The 20,399-nt window shown below is 29.3% G+C and overlaps 1 protein-coding gene across 3 annotated transcripts in view; it reads right to left on the bottom strand.

Moving 5' to 3' along the window:
* Positions 1–20,399, bottom strand: part of CARPA (Carbonic anhydrase-related protein A) — a 112,380-nt gene that overhangs the window by 73,073 nt on the left and 18,908 nt on the right. For all 3 annotated transcript variants that reach the window (XM_089226702.1, XM_089226703.1, XM_089226704.1), the window contains exon 3: positions 14,955–15,002. In XM_089226702.1, coding sequence (XP_089082828.1) covers positions 14,955–15,002 — 48 coding nt within the window. The remainder of the gene's footprint in view (positions 1–14,954; positions 15,003–20,399) is intronic.

The following is a 20,399-nucleotide window of genomic DNA, read 5'->3' as shown; positions in this document are numbered from 1 at the left end:
ATAGCGTTGGCTTAAAAATACAACGGGACGTTAAAATGTTGAGTGACCCCAACCCCAGTTTTAGACGAGAAAAGTATACAAACGATGATATAAACTTGAGTAGAAGACAATATTACAGCAGCTGCTACCAGCATAAACACTAATTTACGGTGTTCATTAATTTCGAATATTAATTAACAGCGAAAATTTTAAATTTAATACACATTTATCGCTGTTGCAGTTTTTGATGTATAACAAATTATTAAATGAACTTAAAATAAAGCCTAAAAAATAATTTTACAAAACTCCGTAGAAATAGTACACTCGTCTCGTATATACACAGTATACACTCATATTATATTACAAGTATCAATAAACTGTAAAAATTTACAAAGATACTAATATACCTATTAGGTATAGGTAATTATATTAAGACAGTAGGTATGTTGGGAACAAAAAAAAATTGTTCAATGTTTGTTCGTCACATATTCTTAGATAAAGAGTAGATATTTAAGTATACCTTCCTATTGTACATCATTTTTATCCATTGGATGTAAGGTAGTAAATACGATTATCAGAATATCCAAAAACAACATCATGAGTCAGTAGTCACTCAATTTTTAGTTTCATAAACGTGCAAAACGCAATAAGTGCAAAGAAACAAGAAATCGTAACAAAACATACTTTGAGGATTATTTAAAGGTTAATACTAATACTCAACGCTATGTCATATATAAAACCTGCGAATGTGAAAAAAAAAACTTTGTTAAAAACCGACGTACATTTATATTTAAACATTTATCCGAGTCATTAGTTGTTAACTGTAACTCTCCAGATAACTTTGAAATATTATATTATAAAAATAAACTAAATTTGTTTCAATAGATTTTTGTTCCTGAGTTTTTATTTAGTTGAGTGAATGTTAAAAATGCAACATACCATTGAATACATCATACAAAATACAATTAAATTATATCAACTAGTCATTTAATACATTTTTTGTTCCATATTAATTATTTAATGAATTATATACATTTTTAAACTAAATAAATTTAATTAAAATGCGTTTTTGTTCTCATATGTATGCATATTTGAATGAAAATCAGTGCATATGTACATGCACATTTCGTACATTTTTAATACATATAATTCCGGACCCTAATTATTTATTATAAAGTACTAATTTTTATGTAACACGCATTAATAAGGGGTAAACCAGGGATGGCCAACCCGCCGCCTTGGAAAGTTTTGCGGCCCGCGACATTTATCAAAAATGTATTTACAAAAAAAAAATTATATAAACACTAATAATTCTAAAATCTAATCTGATAAAAATATATACGAGTAGACACTATAGCAAATTGTATTTTTAAAATAAAAAAAGCTTAGTGAACGAGTTGAGAAACAAATATCTCACTAAATAGTAATGTTTACTCCATTTTTTTTGTATTAAATATTTTTATATAAATTAAATATATGTGATTATATTAATATTTTGGCTGCTGACCTTTTTTTTTTTTTTTTCTGGCAATCCTATATGTGGCCCGCAGGATTGTTATGTATTTACAAAGTGGCCCGCAAGATCATTTGGGTTGGCCATCCCTGGGGTAAACCATACTAAAAATTGACACGGGAATACGGACCTTCCGTTCGCCGATACATACACTACACATGTACAACATACCAGGTATCTTCATTTCCCAATGTTAGGTCGACATCAAGAACCTTCGGAACAACCGATATAACCTACGCGATTACCCTGACATCACAAATAAACCCATTTTCGGATCTAGATGATAATATTATCGCTACAACTCATGTAAAGTTTTACTGTAGACGACGGATATAACATACAGAAGCGATCGAACTGGAAGTAAGGGACTTTAGATCGTCGTCAAGTTAACCGTCAACACCGTGTATTTGGCGGACGTTAGCGTTACGTAAATTATATTAAAATGTTTCGACTGGTGACGAAACCGTTTAAAGTTTTAAATAATAAAAACGACAAAAAAAACTCGCGATCCGATGTGATAAATACCATAAAGTGCGTTAAAAGTATATAAATACAAAATAATGTCAAGCCAAAACATTTACACAGTCGAAATTTTGTAATGTTTCGTTTTTTTTACTATTATTATTTTATTTTATTTTGAACATTATCCTGCCGGTGAAACATTATAACAACCATTCTCCCGTAACTCGTTATAAAAGCTGCCATAGTGTAATTTCGTTTAGTGAATATTGCTCAGAAAATATTTATATTTACGATGTATACATCCCGACGCGTTTCGGCTTATATGGCTTGAATAATAATAATATAATACGACGGATATTTTGTTTATATACTTTTTTTCTATATTCGAGTTAAGTAAGCATTTTTGGCCTGCAGTTTAAAAAAAAATCATTTTTCGTCCAGACCACGCTGATGATTAATTTTATACGGTAAAAAATTATGAAATATTCATTTAATAATAGCTAATCACTTTTTATTCCTATATCATTATATTAGTTAAGCAATACACAAGTGCAAAATTATTTTACTATATAATAAACTATTTTTAAAATAAACCACATAATATAGTAATGTGGTATACAATTAGTGCGGGCAAGGAGTATAGCACGCTAATTCCAACAACGTTACTGTAGTAGCGTATTATACTTATCTGTTAAAATAACTAATGTTATCATCGAATCGCTACAGACGCCCTGGAGTATACCTACAAAGTATGACAAAATACTATAGACCTTACACTACTACATAAGAACTCTGTAAACACACAATGTAGGATAAACATTTTTCACATAATTAAGTCCGGAAAAATAAGATGACTACCAAACTGAGTTCTAGAACTACTCTCTTTGAGAAAAATTTAATCACAGTGACGAGTTAACATAATATACAATATATTATATTATTATCTTAAATCGTTATTAGCGTGTACATTGCCGTGAAGGGCGCTGGCATCTTTTAATATAGCTGATTTTGTGACTTAGTGAGTCAATTGTGAGAGAAAAATATATTTTAATAAAAAATAATTTAATTTAATAAGAAGAGATGATACATAATATTTGTAATCTCTCCGTCAATAAAATAATAAAATAAATTAATATTTAATATTCATATTACCTATATATTATGTATTATTTTATTATATTGTGTATAATATTATTACATTATAGATGTATTACGATTTAACCATGATTTAACGTGCATTTTTCAAACACAATATTCTTAAATACGCCTCGCACGTGTTTGTTATTATAATATATTTATATGCATATATACAGTGAATTAACCCCTCTCCCTTCCATTTTGGATACGTATGGAATATTGGAATTCTCGCAATCCCTACACGGAGCCCGTGAATAATAAATATTAAATATAGGTGATCCATGTGGCATGTACAACGTACCTTTACAAGTAGCCCAGCGCGTAATTCTCGTGAAACGAAAGGCACGTTTCGTCTGATCGTTTAGGACTAAATGTTTCGCCAAAGTTTCTTCACACTGCCCAACACTAATTTATTATTCCGGGTAATGTTACTTAGGTAGAATACCTATGCACTTGCAGGCAGCCACGTGAAAATAGTCGAAGTCCTTCGTAGTTCATGCGCCTGACAATGGCGAGGTGGTTACGGATAAAATGAACGACGTTCGTTGTCGTTTACGACTCGAGAATATCAGAACTATTCGACGGAAAATCTGAAAATATCAGTGGTTACCTGCGAGTATACCGTGTACAATAATAATATGGCCTGCTGCTTTGACCGAATCCACCAGTTACCGCAGCTACAAGTTTATAATAAATAATAATATAACCAAGGCATAATATGGAATTCATGATTTGTCAAAAAGTTAATCCAAAGAGGTTCTAAACTGTGCAGTCCAACCACGGTTGATGCGATCGCGTGACCATTAATTATTATGATTCGTAGACAAATCGTATATTGCGAATTTTCTGCACTACTTAAAGAGAGTTCAGTGGTGATACGAATTTTCATTTCTGAAAGCGATAATCTCCTTTTTAACTGTAAATGAAATAAATTAATATATTGAATAAATTTATCCACTAAATAGTGGATACCTCTTTTGAAAATGTTGATTTATTTAATTTGTAATTCAAAGAAGTAGTTAGTCGTTAAATTGGTTGTACTAAGAATAATAATTTGTAAAAATGGTTTTACAAAAATATAAAATACGTGTAATAGTGGATTTAGTATTTATAATACATGAACCATTTAAAAAAATTATAAATGTTAATACCTTAATATTAATCATTGAAATGTTACAATGTTCCAAGTACCATAATCCTCATACTTAAAAACCTATCATCATAGACATATTATCTTTCATACATAAAGATAAATTACTTAAAATCTACTCGTTTGAATTTTGATTCTAATGCAACAGCATTTTCAGAAAAATTACCCCTTAAATTATATAATATGGTAAAAAGGAGAACACATTTTAAAAACAAAATTTTGTATGGCTACATGACACACCTTAAGTTAAAAGAAAATTTTAAACAATATCAAGAATTTTAAAATATTGTACAAGCTTTACAAACTATACAAGCTTGAGCACATGCTGAGTACATTTGTGTGAAACACGTTTTTCTTCCCTGAAAGAAAAGTGTTCTCCTCACCAATACACACCGGTATTAAAACAGCTTAAGCTCAAGTAAATTTTAAGGTCCCTAGTGCAAACCTACGAAAATTCTCTCTATTCCATGTATTGATGTACGCTACTAATAACTATTTATGTAACCAACCTGACCCGTGCATGATAATTGATAAAATTGGCCAATGTGGCTCAATTGACAATTCGAAAACATCTGTATTCTTTTAGTATTATTTTGTGTGTTTTATAATTGGCTTGTCTAGTGAATTTATATCAAATCAATAAATAAAAGTTTCTATAACGAAATATAATATGCAAAACGTTATGTCTTCAATAATTAAATAATTATACGTTTGAGAATGATGATAATATCATCTGGATGAAAAAAAAAAACAATAACTGCGTGCGAACCCAATACCTATGACCAGCAGATTAAGTAGCATGTGTATAAGAATGTGCGGTGGGGTGGGCGAGTGGTTGTAATATAAACCGAAATTACTCTAATGGGACCGAATCGCTGTGAAAATTATTACGTCCGATATCCGAATGACGGTTCATATTTCAGTCAATTAGTCGACTGCATATCATAATATAGTGTATATATTAATATATTGATATAATAAATTACTATCAAATGTGATAGAGCACGCACAGTAACAATATAATAACATTGCACAACTTGCCACTATACCTATGGCGAATATACCCAGACGGGATGCACGATAGCTGAATAATAATATATTATAATTATTTATTTATATTATATAAATACGACGATTATTATTTACGGGGGGGGGGGGGGGCACAGAGTTGGTAGGTACTATAATATTACACTATAATTACGTATATATAGACAACAATTTAGTTGGTAAGTACGTATGGCATCTATGTAAGCTCATGGCTTAAAATTCCTGTTATCGGATGTTGATCTGAACACGGGAGATTTAAGTCGTTCTCTTTTCTTGTACGAGTATAGTAACAATGACAATAATATTAGCCAGCAATGTTCCCGTAACGTATATTATTATGTCTATATTAAACATTCAAGATTTTATGATAAGGTTTGAATTTTTTCTGAGTGCGTAGACTTTGAAATATTATGACTGTTAGTATATACTGAAATTAATTAGCCAAGTCTATTGATGAGTACTTTTACAACTTATTTATTTATTTTCTTAATAGATTTCATGATAGACTTGAATAAAATACCTTAATTTATTATTATAATTGTATATCATTGATACCTCTCCTCCGCTAATTAACCATCAGTGAAGAATAAATTTTCGTGGTCAGACATTTTACAGCTTAGTAAATATTCAAATAAAATTTATGGGAACATCAATAATAATTATAAAAAAATAATAATAATATGGATAACGAGCTACCGTTTTTCTGAATTTTCTTTTGTTGGCTGAACGATAATATGGTTAGATACTAGGACCGCTATATAATGTACGGACTAGGTTTAGATTAAATTTAAAAATCAATCAATTTGGCATCATATTATTGATACTCAAATTCACTCATATTTTATAAGATTTAAAATGTTATGAATAAAACAAGATGTGTCCGATGTTTGATATTAAGTATGTGTATTTAGGTACATGAAAAAGTTTTCTAAATAAATCGTCTTACGGTTATCAGATTTCTAACATTACTACTTATATACATTTCGCCGTTGATTATAAATATACTCATGACTCATAAATATAATGTACATTGTATATTAATCAAATATATCATAATACAATGGTAAGCTCAAACGTTCAGCAAATTTGCATGGCACCTATTTAGCACGCATTTACACCGGGTTTAAGCTCGTAGATTTTCCATAATTTTTTTCGAAAATAAACAATAATAATAAAAATGGCCATTTAATTGTTTATCAGTGAACAGAATATATTATACAGGTCACGAATGATTTCAATAATGATTGACGATTAATAGTTGGGTGGGCTTTAGCATGCTAATGATATTGTTTCGGGATCGGATTCGTGGTATTTTTGTTCACCCCACCCCCTCCCACAACAAATGAAAATTGAATTTTCGATAAACACCTGTCGGTCTGATCAGGAAATACGGGGTCGGGGATTTATGTGGTTAATGATCTGTGAATAACGTTTTCGAACATAATAATAGTTGGTAGGTACATGCAATAATAATTCATCGGTTAACTTTCGACGGTGACCCGTGGTAAAAAGAGAATAATAAATTTTTTCACTTTAACCGCGGGAACAATGAATATTTACGTAGGTTGTTGAATCCCTTTTTTATTCCTTTGGACGAAATAAAAATAGAGAGAAACGCAAAGGGCTGAAAAACGATTTGTATATAAATAAATAAATATATATGCATATCGATATAAATGCAATCAACATTACAATACCCAAAAATGATATTGTACAATTTTTAAAGAGCAAATTAACAAAGCTATAACCGTAAAATGAATTTTATTGTTATTGAGATGGTTTTTAAATAGGGGTAGTACTTAAGAAAAAGTATAGTAAAATCTATTGAATTTATATTTCAATACGTTATTAAGAAGTATTTGTGCGAAGTCATCTATTAAAATACGAAAGTAACATTTGTTTTAAACTAGTTGACATTATTTCACTATAGTACATTTTATTTATTTTTTACCAATTGTAACGTAATTTAAAACTTAAGTAGGTGCCTATTTTATATCAAGTTATCTTTAATTATATACAAGAGCGATCATGAAATAATTAAATGTAGAAATATTAAGTATACATGAATAAGTCATACATTTAAAATGTATAACTCAGTGGACAAAATGTTACAAATCATACACGGAAACATTTAATAGGGCTTAATCCATGCGAAAAGAGTTTTGAGTATGTAATTTAATTTCCAGAAAACCTATTCGTTGAATTTAGCCCGTTATATGTATGTCTGTTTATAAGTTGTTTTTTTTTTCTGTTACTTGGGAGTTTTTTTTTTTGGTTGATTAAATAAATATATCTGTAGATACAATATAGTCAGTGATTAATTTTTAACCAATCTATAGGTCAATAAATATAAATATACGGGCGCTATGGAAAGTTCAAAAAGTACAATCAAAGACATTTTGTGCGTCATCCGATAGAAATTAGTTTACGTCGTTTTATACAGTAAGAAGAGGCCAAGAATTAAGACTTTATTCGACTGGAAATCGCTCGTGGGCTTTTTGAGTTGTTCAATTTGTACATCGTTTTAATTCAACAAAATCTGCGGTAGAAGTTCTGGTCTCAAACTTTGATACTCGACATGCATGCCTAACTTAAAGACGTGCCTGTTGTGTATGAAGCCACTGATAATATTATATTTCATAATTATTATAAGCCATAATACATGACGTATAGTTTGGATAATTTAGGATCGTGAATTTTACTTAAATTGTTCCATTTGTCGTATACACTTTTTTATCATAACACCAGGTAAGTATCACGTTACTTCTTCGATAAATCATTCTATCAGTGATATATTTTTATTCTGTGATATTGTTCAGTAAGCCCTACACTTACAACCATCTTATTGTATTGTGCCATTATTTTTTTGTTTTTCGTGATCGTCCAGATTGTCATTTTACACTACAATTGTTTCAAACTATTCCAACGTATCCCGACAAATGGATTTATAATTTATTTTCATGCTTTTTTTCTGTTATACAATTCACAGTTGATAAATTTTTTGTCATTTCGATATAACTCACTTGTTGTTAACACTAACAATCGTGCATTTCCCAATATATTTTGGGACTATATATTTTAATCATTTTCCCTTTGTAAATATTATTGTTACTTGATCTTGATCTTCTTGGGTAATTCTAATTTCAATGCTCTGAGAAAATAATACCTCGTTAGTCTTCGTAATCTACTTAATTATTTGCTATATAATTAGATTATCATTATAAAGTTTTACCAACTATTATTTGAAAACCAATTGCTTAAATTAATTTCTATAGGCCCGCTCATTGACACGTCATGATGTATTGATGTTCGTCCCTTGTATGAGGTCATCCGAAATTTATGAAGCTAAACATGTAAGGTCCTGTATCTATATGAATTAAAATATTATTGTTCTTTACCATAATAAAAACATGCATAATATATGGTTTATAGTTTCATTAATCTATTTGATAAAGACTTCCATAAAAAATAATCGCATATAGAACTGGTACATAACAAAATTAATTTTCAAATTATGATTATTTTGATTATAAAGAATTAATATTTATTTTTATTTTTTTTTTTGGTAAGCTCTAAATAAAAATTTACAAAAATTGTTTTAGTAAAAATAATAGTTTTATGAGTCATTAAATTATAATTTGGACGAATTGAAAAGTAATGTAAATCCGACAAACAGTTTCACCGAAAAAAATAACACCCGTTATAAAATCAATATCTAGTATTGTATTGGCATCAAAATGTATCGTGGTTCATAGATATATATTATAATATATACATATCATATATAATGTATTGTAGGTATCAAATACCGTAATGAATTTAATATAATAACCTTTGACACTAAACAAGTGAGAATAATATATGCTGACGCACTGTAAGACGTATAGAAATGAAGTGTGATAATATATGATCATATTTGTTTACAAAGATATAAAATAAAGCTGCAATGAAATAAAATAATATAATTTTAAATAAAGTAAGTTAAATATTATATACACAAAATAAGGTAAAAATGTATATTTCATCACCAAATAGTTATTTTATCGTTAAAAATATTTATTTTTATTTTTTTAATACTTTTTTTATTGATGCATAATTTTAAATCATTGCACACACATAGTACTTAATAATGCCTATAACTCGAGGTATTTTATTACCGTTTGTAAATTTTAATAACGATATAAATGTATATAGTAACCATTATCGTATATTATCAAAATAGAATATGATCGTTACAAAATAATTGATGCTGGCATTGCTTAAACATATTTTTCTTTGAAGAATGATAATAATGATAATATTTTTATATGAATACAAATTTCAGTCAGTTGAATAAAGTCCTTTGATTATTTGATTATTTTTAAATCCAAAGCTCGTCGAACTGGCGTTATTAAAAAGGTTTTCCGATATGACTATTATGACGGGTACGAGGTAGAAAAAATACTAACTAAATAAATAACAGTATAGACATTAAAAGAATGAAAAGTGAAACACATTAAACATTCATGTTGTGCTAATGCAAACGCGAATCATGCGTAGAACATTCGTCATTCGAGGATTTCAAAAGTAATATTATTTCTGCTAGTTTGAAAAATATCCTATGGTGTATCACGAACCGTTCCATCGACGTTGTTGACAAAAGGATAGACAGTCGCGGTTTGCGGGTGGTAGAATCTGAATTTTACTGACCAGTGACCGTTATCGTAGAACCATTTAAAGGATCCTAACATATACGAATGGATATGGTGAAAAAAATCTCCTAGTAGTCTCATCGAACTTTTACGACTCATACATTGTTATTATCATCAAAAAAAAAAAAATAAATAAATAAATATAAGTCATAACTTTTGGCAGGACATTGGGAACGTTTATGGCCGACGATAAAAACCGTTACTAACTGGACCATGCCTAGAACTGGGTAAGAAATATGTGGATTTTTGCTGTATTGACAAATCCGAAATCGTAAATTTGTTCGGTAACGCCTAGACAAATTATCGATGGTAACGCGTATCGGACGAATAAAACGCGTTTTTCGATGAAAAGTTGTTTAATTTTTATATTTTCAGTTCAATGTTTAGCTAAATTTAAATCTTAACTGCAGCAGAGGGTCATTAATCAATATAATATTTAATTCTTCTATCATTTTACAATATACAATACAGCTGAAATTGGGTATTTAAAACTTCTTTACTCTTTAGACTATAACCATCACTATCGAAAATATGTAATAAAATGTCATTAAAAACAATATCACTTATAAATATAAGACTGCTATTAGGGACTAGAGAAATTATAGTTATAACTTTGTAAGTATGAACGATCTTAAATGTGAACCTTCATAAATAAAAGGGATTCAAAACATAATAACCCATTTCTGGAAAACGTTTATAGCTAGGTATAAAATAGCTTACGGCTTAATTTAAAAATGTTATTAAAACGTTATTATGTACTTAATTTGTTCCAATAAAAATAAATAAATTTGAAACTATAAGAAAGTATCCTATAATCAGTTCAATAATCTTTAATAGAAAACCGATTTTATTAATATCCAAGCCCTTAATTTAACACAGTTTCAATTTAAACTTCTATTACTCCCATTAGGACAATAATAATATAAAGGTAATTTTTTTTATTATTTTTCAGTTTTTATTTTTTTGGTGATTTTTATGCATCCCCGGACGGCGTTACCGGCGTAAAGTAAAATCGCAATTGTAAACATAACGGCGATGTGTGACCGGAATACATTTGCTGTGTTTTGATCCTTTTTGGAAAAACAAATACAATAACAACTTGGATGTTTGTTTATAATTTGCAGATCTATAAGTCAGCTTGTTGACTTTGGCTTGTATTCTATTTTTCTCAGCCGTGATTGAAAGTATAAGCGGATTACCAATCTGTGGTACTTGAACGTGAACAAATTATATGTTACTTTTTATTCATACATTTTCTATTTCATATATGTGTAGGTATAGATATGTTTTGCCAAGTTTTTAAAATATTTTATCCGAAATTAGCCAATTCTATGTACGTAATGTACCTATACTTATCAATCGTAATTCCTAATAAGACATAATAGAGATATTTATAGCAGTAGTACTCGTTCCTGAACACATGATCTCTATGTAGTATTTTTCATCTATTATTTTTTGTTTTAAGTTTTCGTAATAACAACTATTTACTGCAAACGAATATGAATGATTTTTAACACTAAACTAAAAAGAAAAACGACTAAGTTATACGGTAATTTTTTTGAACTATAAATTGAATATAAACTCTATCATTCTGTATTTGAAATACAAACTTACCCAATCCAATCGTAGTTCAATCTTACACTGAAAAACATGCTGCGGGCTCTGTCTTTGAAATAGTTTACCTCTAAAATAGGTCATAATAAATTCTCGTAAAATAACTAACCCGAAACCTACTCAGAATTCTGAAATGAAAAACTAAATGAAATAAAACAAGGATATTCGGCGAATTTAAACGAAACAATAGCAGTCCACTATCGTCTCAACGTTTTCAATAGTGAGCCACAAAAGCCACAATCGTGATTAGAACCCTTAACGGCCCGAAAAACAACCCGTTGGACAGGCATAAGAGATGCTTAGGATTGAAAAGTAACAAGTACACAATTGTCAAGCAATTTACCAAAAGTACTTAGTTTACAGACCGATTCTAGTAAATCAGTTTCAGCACAGTCGGGTGCTGAAACGACTACTGCAGTTTATTTATTTGTTTATTTGTTTTTTTTCTTCATTCTACAGAAAGTTTTATTGCTAGAAATAAAAATAATGAAACTTCAAGTCACGTAGCATTTTTTTTCTAATTATGTTCTTTCTGTAAATTTGCCAAACATATAAAATAATAAAATTGTAGTCATTTTATGCCTCAAACATGAATTCCCCATGCTCGACATAAAACTACAAACGCCTCCCTCAAACCTTTATAACTAGAAGAAACGGAAAAAATCTAAAACTAGGTTTCTTTTGATATTATCTGATCGCAACCTTATCACATCGCCAACGAGGTAATAAATTCTTAATGTTTTTCCGACCACCGAATAAAAATTATTTAAGATTTCTTTTACACACAAAAAGTATATCATTAAAATTGCCAAGAAAGTTATGATACTTTAACGACATTTTTATGACCATTCCTTATTAAAGTGAAAAAATGAACGTTTATACTTTATACTATCGACAATTAATAATATTTTATTTATTATTTATTATATATTGATATGTATGTGCTATACTTCAGTGATATGATGTTATGTCGTATAGAATGTTATTTAATTGTACTAGAAAAAGTTATAAACCAAAATAATACAACTGTACTATCCCATATTACAATTTCTTATTAATATTTGCTATTTGATGTGTATTTTGAATAAGTATAACTCATTATTAAATTATTGAGTTATTATTTTCTTATCATATGCCTTCGTTATAATTTCAAAGTTTATTAATAAGGGAAATTCAAGAGCGCCATAAGCAAACTGCTTTGAAGTATTCAAGAACGTAATTGGATACGTCATTTAAGGCTGAAAACTTTAAATGCGTTTAGTAAATCCGTGAACCCAAGTCCAATACATAATACTTATAGCACAGTTGTTAATGACACTCTAAAATATTATTTATAAACGTTCTTCTCGACATGAATATGTAAATCATTTATTTATTTAGTTCATATTTTATATTTGTTTATTATTTACAAACTTAGATCGATAATTTTGGCACCTATCTATACATTTCAATAGTTTTGTTTTCCTCTTGACTATGGTATAGTATTTATGTCATAGTTGAGTAGGTTATGAGTAAATTATTTAAACTATAAATAATTTAATTGCTTACAATTTTTTTTTTGCGGATTTTCTGAATATTTACAAATTTCAGAAATGCTTGCCATTACAGTAAAAGTGGAGTTTGGGTGTCATCTCTCTTTCGGTTTTTATTTTGGTTGGGTATTTAGAAATTTGAAACAAAATTAAAATACAAAAATTTGAGTGTTATTTATATTTTATAAAATGTTATAAATTGTTTGTTATTTGAATATCTATTCAGTTATCCATCCCTTAGCTCACCACCACAAAAATTAGTCCTAATCTTAGATCCTGACATGTCTCCTTTCCATAATCTAGCTCTAATTACTGCATTGCACCGACCAAATAAACACAACATAATACATTTAAAGTCTATACTTATTTTCAGAAAAATTACTAGGTTACTTAAAGTGTTATCTATAGTTGTGCATCATATAACTATAAAATGGAACTTTCAAGTTCCAATGCTATATAGTACTTTTTCTGCTAGACGCCGTATTATAATATTATTTAAAATGTATTAGAGATAAAATACTTTATAAAATGTACATATTAATATGATTATAAATCAACATCAAAATATTACTGTTGTAATATATCATACATTCCCTTCTTTTTTTATTTTTTTTTTTTTGTTAAATGAAAACTATAACTATTTGTGTATGTTCATATTATCTTTACCACAATACACAATTTACGGTGCATTTTGAATAAACCATTTTATGAATGATATGATTTCAGGAAATAATGTATACGATCAAACTATAACTGTCAAGCATAAACTACTGAATAAAGTTTTGATAAGATGAAAGGTTTTTAAATATTTTTTGGACTCGTGGTTAAAATTTAAAACATCGAATAAAATAACAAAAGTTGTGTTTCACTTGTATAAAAGTTCTTTCACACCTCCAGAATAATAAAACTAATTTACACAGATAGTACTGAACGTGTCTGTTTCAGTGCTACCTATAGAGAAAGACAAATATCATACAATCATATACCTAGTATATATGCCGCGATTTTAACCTAACTTCACCAGTTAATAATAAAAATAAATAATGGTTCATTATATCACAATTTATTTTTGTAAATGTATATACAAATTATTGTTTCCATCCACAATGGAATTATTGTAAATATATTAAAAAATTACTTATACCCAATGTCTTAATACAACTTTGAATCGAATACCTAATCAACTATAATTATTTTATAATTCCTTTTCTAATATGAACATTTATAAATGATGCACTACCATTTATACATCAATAAGTAATGCCAGTTATTTGAAATAACTATTATTTCTAATAATAAGTGTATGCAATACAAAAATTATTTAATATTTTGAAATTTTTAATGAACATTTTCCTTTATTTATTAAAGTTATTCAAGTTATAGCAAGTAACAATAATTTAATTTGATCATTGTTTCGCATAATACTGTACAAAATTAGTGTACTTTTAAACAACCATATTTTAAAATTAAAACTACTTAGAAAGTATTACGCTGCCTTTAAGTCTTCGGGTCGCGAGAATAATTTGTTTAAGTTTGAATCACGATTATTAAGTGTAGTAGTCGAATTCAGTTAAAACCTTAATTAAATCTCTGTGCGTACCAAATTCGTATGCTAATTTTATGAGCCATCATACACCGCACATTATACTGTGAAATATCAAATCAATAATAATAACGTTTCGATGTAATGTGTTGAATACATTTTGTTATCACTACGGCATATTATTATTATTTTATTGATCGAGCGTATTTCGTCAACTACAGCTATCGTCGTAATACAACAATAATAATAACAGTAATGACATAATTATAATAAATAATAACGATACCTGATATTCCATCGTATGTCCACCACTCGTCCCAACTGGCTTGCACGCCTGTAACAATATAATAATACACGAAATCAATAAATTACTGATCAAGTGTTATACCGTGGTACGCATGCGGTACATATAATAATAATGTAACATGTATAATATTTATATCGGTTTAACAATAATTATTAGATGCCTTATTTGTAAATGTGTGTTCATAATAATAATACATGTATTTAGATTATATTTAACGGTTAAATGCATATAACACATCATACACGACGAGGCGGCCGCGATGTCAACCCCTAATTATCGTATATTGTTTTAGTTGGATAATATACATGTGTATATTATGTACCAGTATAGACATAACTGACGGATAAATCGACTTGTCTCATTGTTGTGTTTACAAATATATTAACTTAATTGTATAATATTGCGGGGACTATGAATTTGTTAAAAAGTATATAACTTGTGACCTCAGGCTACAACTGTGAAACATATTAATATTTAACTTCCTATACACAAAGTTTGAATTAGGAGATTGTAATGAATTCAATCTTGGAATTTTTACTTTGCAATTTTTGATATTTTCAATAATAATTATTACTTCTTCAATGGCTTCAATTAATTGATTTTATAACCAATAATTTTTAATTGTCATCTTATAAATAGTTGAATACTTAAATGTTTTGAATGAAATTCTTATTTAGTTAATAATATCTTTAGTTTAAAATATTTTACACTTGATTGATTTTAAACAATAGTTCCTTAGTATAACTATAGACGTATACCTATAATGCATTTTGTACTGGATTTTTTCGGTTTGAAATTTGAATGTATTTGTAAGGTTTATCGGTTTATTTTTCGGGGTTAATAATACATTTTTAAGATTTTTTATTAGAATATAAAATTAACAGTCCCAATTATGATGCTATAATAATATATTTTATACAAACTGTAAAGGTTTTTTTTTCTATGTTCGCTCATTCACTCTCTCTCTCAATCCACCCGTCGCATACAGTCTTAATAATAATAATAATAATAATAATAACATCAATACTTATACTAATGGGTTTACCTACAGACGGTGTTGTGATATTTTCTTCCTTTTATATAGGTTTCTGTTCTTTTTGCTATTTTGACACATAATAATCGTTTGCGTAGATAATAATAACAGTAATAGTAATAATAGTATATTACCGACATTCTCTTGACGATACTATTATAATAGTGTCGGTTGCGGCAGCGGGACAATAATTTCCGCTTACGCTCCGAAAAATCCTTTTAAGTATGGCATGAGAAAATACACCACTCGTCTCCGATTGACTTCCACCGTTATATCATGTACATTCACCGCGGCGGGCAAAAGGACGAGCGGATATGATATTCGTTCGGCGGCGCCATCGAGTCGGTTTGTGTTGCCAACACCGATTAATCTGCTCCGCGCGGCCACCCCTCTCGTTTCGTATATTATACACCGTCCCTGGTTTTATTATTGTTGCCGCTTTTCTGAACACACACACACACACACACACATACATACGCATACGTAGTTTTCACCGAGAGATATATTTTAGTTTTTATTTTTTTCCCACCCGCCTGCTCACTATCGTCTCCTCTACCCATTTATACTCTCACTCGAATCCCCGGCGCCCTCTGAGGCGCAACCCCTATATAGACGAACATAACTGGGCCGCCGTTAGCGTTTTCCTCGCGGGCGCCCGAAAGACTAGACGAAGTCCTGCCGAGTGGCGTCGTTGTCGGCCGCTGCAGTGAGTCGTCTTCTCGACAGTGTATATCTTTATAAAAGAAAATTTTTACGGTTCGACCGTTATATTCTCGACCCACCCCCATCCACCGACCGGCCAACTGACAAACGGTCGACACATTATTATCATTCGGTTCGAATCGATACGCAAAACCATAATATCATCATATATGCGCGCGTTGTATTCGCTTGGTGTGTGGTCCATCATGTCAAGAGTGGCGAACGTTTCTAGAACCCTGCACGTCACCTACACGTCCACCCCCCCCCTTCAAACAGTCGAGAATACGACCCCTCTGTCGCCTGCTCTCGTCAATCACCCATTTAAAGGCGTAAAACAATGATGTGTATACCTATACAAGCTAAGCACTCGTAAACGATTGCCATTTCGCGTGGCGTGATTTGTATGTCGCATAATACAACGGTTTTTTTTTTCATTACTGTTTATCGTTTGTCATTACGAAAATAAATGTAGGAGATTCTTTTACAATCATTTTCTCTAGAAGTTTTACGTTTATGGAATTTTTTTTAGATAGTCCTAAAACATAACGAAACAACATTTTCTGAATAAAAAAAAGTCAAACAACTGGGAATTCGATCAGGTGCGATCTAGTGATATTGATTACATCATATTATTATTCATTATTACAATTTATGATATTTAAAACTTGACGATTCTCAATAATTCTATGAAACCAAAGTTTACAAAACAAATAAAATGCATAAATAATATTATATGCGTTGCATCAATATGAAACGCTTAAAAAAAAATACTGTAATATGAAAAAAACAATCCATTTGTCAACAGGACGTGGTTGAAACAAATTGGTAAAAATAAAATAAAATACATTAAGGACGATTTTATGCGAAACTGGAATCATTCATATTATATGGAAAAACAATCAAACCGAATTCATGAGAGAAACAGCCTAAATAAAACCTCGTATAGGTACAATATAACAATTACAATATAGTATTACATACTTTACGTATCTATATACGACAGTGTTGACAAGTATATTGTACACAACCTGTTAAGGTACAACATTATAATATTATGCACTCAATTTGCATTTTTTCACGAGTTTGAATACAAAACAAATTAAAAATAAGGCTATATTATTATAATATACTCGCGATACTTCGTGTCGACAGAGTCTGAGCTTTTGTGCCTTCCTCGTTAATAACCAGCATAGCGTGTGATTATGTGGCTACAAAAAACTTAACGCTCACATTGAAGTAATTTCCTTCAGTAATAGTGACGTAATACAAAAGTTGAATGTTAATATAAATTATTATTAAAACAACGATGGTTATTTAAATACGTTATCTTTTATCATTTTAAACACGGGAAATTTTATCAGACGAACGAGACTACACGCCACGTGGATCCAATCAAATCGTGGGTGGATGACATTTTTAAAATCGGTACTTTTTATTACTTACGTTACTGCAACAGCAGAGGTACGAAGTGAGGAGCTTTCTGAAGGATGCAGTTTATAGAAAGAGTATAGTTTTATTGTAATTGCAGGTATAAGTATAACATTATAATATAGTAACTGCGTAAGGTACCTGCTTAAACTTGCATACATTTTAATTTTTTAATTTTTAGAACCTCCACAGCTCTACCCATATTTTTACCTATTTGGGTGTGAGGTAGAATTTAAATTTTAACACCTATTTAATATACCACTACTTGTTTCACACCTCCCACTGTCGCTTTTGGTCGCATAAAAAAAACTTTGCACCATAAAACCCGTCTGCAGTGCAATAATCGCGGTTTAGACACGTATTCGCGGTCGCACTCGTGTGAGTTCACACGGTCTATAATACGATATTATTGTGTACTCGTTTTTCATTGAATAGCTACTAAACGCGTGACGTCATATCATAAAACATTCGATTCGAATTAAAGTATTACAAAACGATTATTGACTACTACGAAGTACGTTTTTTTTTTTCACACAATCACGCTAATACCTACACGTGTCTCTGTATCCATATAACCGTGTGTCTCTAATCACGATATAATGATAATAATAAAAATAATAACATTATTATTATTCAGTCCCTAAAATTGAGTGTAGTACGACACACTTTGTGTAGTTCGAAAAAATTAGTGTGTAGTACGACACATTTTATGTAGGTAGTTAAAAAAGTTCAGTGTGTAGTACGAAATTTAAAAGTGTGTTATTCACATTAAACCTTTATAAATTCATTAAACCTCTATAAAATTTTAAAACAACAATATTAACACAGGATATCAGTAAGTTCTTCGACCACAAAGAATTTAAAAAAAAAACAATAATTTACATACTTAATATAGATAATTTAAATTTACTTTTATTCATTTACTGATATTATGTATTATTATTTTCATGCATTTTGTACACTTAAAATGAGTTTTATAAAAAAAAAAAATGTTTTCAACAAAAATTATATTTCACACATTTTTTTATAGAACCTTTAAATTTGTTAAATAGAGGTTCTGTTTTATTTAAATAAAATTATTTATTGTAAATACATATTATTATTAATTGATAGGTACTATGTATAATATTTAGATTGGACTGATTTGAGACTATGTGTGTAGTACGAAAATTTGGACATTTTAGGGACTGTGATTATTGTTATCGCTATAATACGTGTCAGACGAATATGTATTTGGGCTTAACTTCATTGAAGCCAATGCATTGGTAACGAAAGTTTTGATGCTCTAGATTTGTCGGTGTCAAATTAAAAATTCAGTTAAACGCATACATTTTTCCGTTATCATATGAAATTATATAATTTTATTGAAAATAAATAAGAAGTGTCAAATTTCCAGTGAACAATATTCCACTATACGACTGATAATCAAATTATAATTTTAAAAAACAAAATCTCCAATCGATCATGGTCCTTATTGACTTATTTTATTCCAATATTGATCTACGGAATACCAATGGTCAATGATTGATGGTTTGATTGCAAACATGATTTCACTTTTAAATTTTGTCTTAAAATAATGTAGATATATTATTCAAAATTTAGATTATTGAAATGTTTAACTAAATGGGAATACGCCTTCCTGACTTTTATAGTACCTTCCCCCTCCCCCGCAAAAAAAATCCTGAAGAGTTAACAGCATATAACAATAACATATTAAAAATGTCAGTTTTAGCCCTCCTAAATCTTAAATGCTATTTGTGATTATGAGGATATTCCTTAAATCTGAGTATTCAAGATCTATTTAAAAATATTGTTCCTAATAATACCTACTTAAAAATGTATATAACCGTCAACCAGATTTTATAATATACTTATGCGATGTTTTGGTTTCACACCAATGGGCTATGATATAAGTATCCTATATTTATTTCTCATTTTCAAATAATAACCATTTTTTCCCTACAAATTAATATGCAAAATATATTTTTTTTAATGTTGGAGTATCTAAATTCAATTTTGAACGAGTAGTTTCCCAACCTTGCATGTTTCAGGAGAAATCAAACTATAATATCTTACGTAGAAAATTATAAATAATATATAATTTTAAAATCTCAAACATTAATTAACAATACCTATGCCATTAATGAAATACAAATGAAGAATGAGCGTACAATGTAGAATTGACACGGGTCAGTTAAGCATCAGACATCGTTATAACAATGAACAAGATATTAGATAAGTCATCACAAATTCACAAACGC

The sequence above is a fragment of the Diuraphis noxia genome, unplaced genomic scaffold, assembly GCF_037042655.1.
Source record: "Diuraphis noxia isolate RWA-SAM2 unplaced genomic scaffold, SU_Dnox_SAM2 contig0004, whole genome shotgun sequence".
NCBI lineage: Eukaryota > Metazoa > Arthropoda > Insecta > Hemiptera > Aphididae > Diuraphis > Diuraphis noxia.
The sequence above is the reverse complement of the archived record's forward strand: the minus strand, read 5'-3'. Positions and strand labels throughout refer to the sequence as shown.